This window comes from Gadus chalcogrammus, chromosome 11 (genome assembly GCF_026213295.1).
Source record: "Gadus chalcogrammus isolate NIFS_2021 chromosome 11, NIFS_Gcha_1.0, whole genome shotgun sequence".
Taxonomy (NCBI): Eukaryota; Metazoa; Chordata; class Actinopteri; order Gadiformes; family Gadidae; genus Gadus; species Gadus chalcogrammus.
The window spans coordinates 27,019,796-27,024,795 of NC_079422.1; the positions used below are offsets into that span (position 1 = coordinate 27,019,796).

At 54.6% G+C, this 5,000-nt stretch overlaps 1 protein-coding gene across 1 annotated transcript in view; it reads right to left on the reverse strand.

The window, feature by feature from the left end:
• Positions 1–903: 903 nt before the first annotated feature.
• Positions 904–5,000, reverse strand: part of LOC130392041 (neurofilament heavy polypeptide-like) — a 5,318-nt gene continuing 1,221 nt past the window's right edge. Inside the window, exons 2-4 of the mRNA XM_056602445.1 lie at positions 3,768–3,967; positions 3,175–3,299; positions 904–3,045 (exon numbers count right to left, since the gene is read on the reverse strand). Of these exons, the coding sequence (XP_056458420.1) occupies positions 1,500–3,045; positions 3,175–3,299; positions 3,768–3,967 (1,871 nt within the window). The 3' untranslated portion in view covers positions 904–1,499. The remainder of the gene's footprint in view (positions 3,046–3,174; positions 3,300–3,767; positions 3,968–5,000) is intronic.

A 5,000-nucleotide genomic window follows, 5' to 3' on the forward strand; every position in this document is an offset into this window, starting at 1 on the left:
TCTACACCTCCCTGTTGAGACCCCCCCCTCCTGGTCTACACCTCCCTGTTGAGACCCCCCCCTCCTGGTCTACACCTCCCTGTTGAGACCCCCCCCCTCCTGGTCTACACCTCCCTGTTGAGACCCTTGCCCCCCGCCCCCCCCTCCTGGTCTACACCTCCCTGTTGAGACCCTTGCCCCCCTCCTGGTCTACACCTCCCTGTTGAGACCCTTGCCCCCCGCCCTCCTTCCCCCCCAGCTCCTGAAGACGTCTGAATCCCCCCACGATGTATCTGGAGAAAAGCATTTTCTAAGCGACTAGTTTTAAATGGAGATAATTAAATAAACACTACTTTTTTTTTATGTGGTGGAGGATAATGATCGAAGTCGTTTGGAATTAGATTTTTTTTTTTATATTCCTTTGTTCTTCTGCATTGCTAAATACAGAAAGGGCGGAGAGAAAATAGATCAAATTAGTGTTTTCCTCCCAGTGCCTGAGTTATTTATGAACCTTGCTTTCTGTACGTCTGTGATGCTGGGGGTGGGCCTGCATTAAGCCCGCATCCCCCTGCCTCAGCCGCAATGCAGGAGATTAAATCCCTTCTAGAGCTTTGATCTGAAGTTTCTGTTGCTGTTTCTCCGCTCCCGTTCTCAGAAGAGGGACGACCGGCCAAGGCATCAGAGAAGCTTCCTTATAATTGATGAACTGACCAACTGATCAATAAAGGGTTTAAAAAAATAACTCAAAGCCGACCCTTTTCGGCTTGAGTACCTGGGATGGGCTGCTCTGAATTGTGTTGTGGCGTTTCTATTGTATCCTTTGTATGTTTACTGTTGAACTTTGGGTGCAGCACTTGGTAACTCAAGTAAGTTCTTGTGGATCAAGCGGAAAGGGCGAATAGAAGGACGAAGATGCATTTCCTTTTTCCATAACTTTATTGCTCAGCATTGTATACATAGCACATCATCAGTGTCGAAGCAGGACAGACCAGCTAACGGCCCGACCATCATCAGTAAGGTGCACGACAAGCAGAATCCATCTCTGTCCTATCTATGTATATGTAAATATAATATACACGTATAACTCTTGAAATATAAGTATGTCGTTTAATATAGATCTCTATTATTAATCTGTCACAATCTGTAGCCTGGCGTTTTCTGACATCTATAAGCCGTACAGGCTTGGCTGTGTGCAGGGCCCTGCGAGTTTCCCTCTGCTGGAGGGACTTAGATTAATGCACTTTTTATTATTACGGGCAGCCGTCACATTCAATGAAGAGTTTAGCATTCGGCATTCACGACAGTCAGAAGCGTCTGGGGTATGTAATGGCCATACTGGGGTATGTAATGGCCATACTGGGGTTATAAGCTAAGAGAGTCACTATTGCTAACATACCTTTGACCTGCTATATGTCGGACACTCGCAGCTCAAGTGTCTAAAGTCCCCGGCTCCTCCACGCCGTCACGCCCGCCTGCTCAGTTCTTTGGCATCATCACTTACTCCTCGCGCTCCGGAGACCTTACTTCTTCACCTCCTTGGTCTCCTTGGTCTCCTTGGTCTCTGTGCTGGCTGGCTTCTCTGTCTTCTCCTCGGCCTTCACCACCTCCTTCTTGTCCTCCGTCTTCTCCGCTGGTTTCTGCTCGTCCTTCTTGGGCTCTACCTTCTCGGGCTCGGCTTTAGGGGCGCTCTTCTCCTCTGCCTTGGGGGCGGCGGGTGTGGCCTCCTCCTTAGCAGGGGTTGGTTCTGGTTTGGCTGCTGGGGCGGGCTGGACCTCTGCCGGCTTGGTTTCCACGGCAGCAGGAGCTGCTTTGGGGGTGTTGCTCTCTGCCTTCTCTGGCTTGGCTTCAGGTTCCTTCTCCTTGGGTGCCTCCTTCTTCTCCTCTTTCACAGGTGTAGGCTCCACCTTGACAGGTGTAGGCTCCTCCTTCTTCTCCTCTTTCACAGGTGTAGGCTCCACCTTCACAGGTGTAGGCTCCTCCTTCTCCTCTTTCACAGGTGTAGGCTCCACCTTCACAGGGGTAGGCTCCTCCTTCTTATCCTCTTTCACAGGTGTAGGCTCCACCTTCACAGGTGTAGGCTCCTCCTTCTTCTCCTCTTTCACAGGTGTAGGCTCCACCTTCTCCTCTTTCACAGGTGTAGGCTCCACCTTCACAGGGGTAGGCTCCTCCTTCTTCTCCTCTTTCACAGGTGTAGGCTCCACCTTCTTCTCCTCTTTCACAGGTGTAGGCTCCACCTTCACAGGTGTAGGCTCCTCCTTCTCTTCTTTCACAGGTGTAGGCTCCACCTTCTTCTCCTCTTTCACAGGTGTAGGCTCCTCCTTCTCCTCTTTCACAGGTGTAGGCTCCACCTTCTTCTCCTCTTTCACAGGTGTAGGCTCCACCTTCTTCTCCTCTTTCACAGGTGTAGGCTCCTCCTTCACAGGTGTAGGCTCCGCCTTCTCCTGTTCCACAGGCTCAGGCTGCTCGTCTTTCTTCTCCTCTTTGGGGGTCTCTTTGGGCTTGGGTTCGGGGGTCTTGGGCAGGGGGGACGAGGGGGGAGGGGACTTGCTCTCGGGGGACTTGCTGCGTGGGGACTTGGACACCGGAGACTTGCTGGCAGGAGATTTAGATTCTGGGGACTTGGACTGTGGTGTGCCGGCGGCTGGGGTTTTGGACTGAGGAGACTTGCTCTTGTCCTCATCCTCTTTGGCTTCTTCTTCTGCCTCTTCTGCCTCATCTTCCTTCACATCTTCCTTCACCTCTTCCTTCTCCTCTTCCTTCTCCTCTGCAGTTTCCTCCTCAGCATCTTCTTCCTTCTCGTCCTCAGCTTCTACCTCCGCTCCGTCTTCTTTGGTTTCCTCGCCGTCTTCCTCTTCTTCCTCGTCCTTCTCCTCTTCCTCCTCTTCCTCGTCGTCGGCGTCCTCCGTCACCTCAGTCACCTGTGTCTCGTCGGTCTGCTCCTCCACGATGACGGTGTCGGAGATGTCCTCTCCCTTCAGCTTCAGGTGGCTGGAGAGCCGGCTGTCGATGTAGGAGTAGAGGCTTCCCCCGGTGACGAAGCGCTGCTCCTCGCCCTCCAGGAGCTTCCTGTTGGGGCACACAGCAGGACCCCGGCCGTCAGCACACCCATCAGGGGGGTTGGGCGTGGCAGCACATGCGTTACGATTCATTACCGGCCGTGGCGACCTGTTCCGCAGCCTTCCAGCGCAGCCTTACCTGTAGGCGGCGATCTCAATGTCCAGCGCCATCTTGACGTTGAGCAGCTCCTGGTATTCCTTCAGCTGGCTGGACATCTCCCATTTGGTGCTCTTCAGCTCGCCGTCCAGCTGGTGGATGGTCTCCTGGGGACGGAGGCAAAGACACAGCGTCAATCTCAGTCGGCCGCTGCTGGGGGTGGAGCCTGGCCTCAGTGAGACTCATGTGATCAGGTTAGAATCATCATCAGTGGGAGGAGGGGGACTACAGTGGGACTACAGTGGGACTACAGTGGGACTACAGTGGGAGGAGTGGGACTACAGTGGGACTACAGTGGGAGGAGTGGGACTACAGTGGGACTACAGTGGGAGGAGGGGGACTACAGTGGGACTACAGTGGGAGGAGTGGGACTACAGTGGGACTACAGTGGGAGGAGTGGGACTACAGTGGGACTACAGTGGGACTACAGTGGGAGGGGTGGGACTACAGTGGGACTACAGTGGGACTACAGTGGGAGGAGTGGGACTACAGTGGGACTACAGTGGGACTACAGTGGGAGGAGGGGGACTACAGTGGGACCACAGTGGGACCACAGTGGGAGGAGGGGGCCGTGCCTGCAGGGAGCCCAGGTCCCCGTGGTGGCGGTCCTCGTTCTCCATGCGCTGTCGCTCCAGGGAGTCCTTGGTCCCCCTCAGGGTCTCCAGCTCGACGGTGCGGCTCTGCAGCTGCCGGCGGTACTCGGAGATCTCGTCCTGGGAGCCGCGGATGGCGTCCTGGTTGGTGCGGGCCGCGTCCGACAGCCGGTCCATACGCACTGGAGACAGACGGACACGTTAAGAACACGCTAACAACACGCTGACAACACGTGAACAACACGTTAAGGGTTAGGACCTCTCACGACGGAACCACCAACACATGCAGAACATTAACGTCTGTCCTCCACTGAGGATTCACCACACAAACGCGCAAAACCATTGTGAAAGAAATATCTAAATCCTTAAAGTGCGGCGAAATCTAAGCCTCCAAATGTCCAGCGAAGGGTTCAGGAGAGGCTGGGGATGACATCATGCACCACAATCCGGTCTGAGCTGTCCAGCATCTTCCTCAACGGATATGTGAGCCTCCCTCCGTCCGCTGAGGTCACGCTCAGGGCCTCGTGACCTTCACAAGCTGCTCGTCCGTCTGACTCGGCGCCTATCCCTGCCAACAGCCTCCGTGACAACAGCCTCCGTGACGACAGCCTCCGTGACGACAGCCTCCGTGACAACAGCCTCGCCCTGCTGTCCGTCACGCTCTGAGGTCATCAGCAAGGTCCCACCCCCCTCGGCGTGATTCACCTCCACCTGTCAGCGACCAGCCAAGGTCGGGGGTGACGACCCCATCATTCAGCGCGGTCGCCGTCTGTGGGATCCTGGCGGTTCAGTCGGTACAAACCAGGTGGTATTCATCCTCAAGCTGTTTCAGGGTGTGGGTGTGGTTCTGGTGCTGCTGACTCACTGAATATCACCCCTGTGTGCTTTCTGCATGTGCTGCTGAAACAGCCTGAACACACAGGAGGTCTTGGGTGTGTGACGGTGAACTGGCCTGGTCATCACACCTTTAAAACGAGGATTCATCCGCAGTGCAGAACCTCCCACCCACACAGAACCCAATCACCATTCAGAACCTCACACCTAAACTAAACCCCATCACCACGCTGAACCACACACCCAAACTAAACCCCAACAGCATCCACACTATCTATAATTACTTTTCACTGACTCAATGATTTAAAGCATTTGCTTGTATGTGTGCCAATTATGCTCCCCCCCCCCCCCCCTCACCATCCCTGGAAGTGTGTTTTTCTT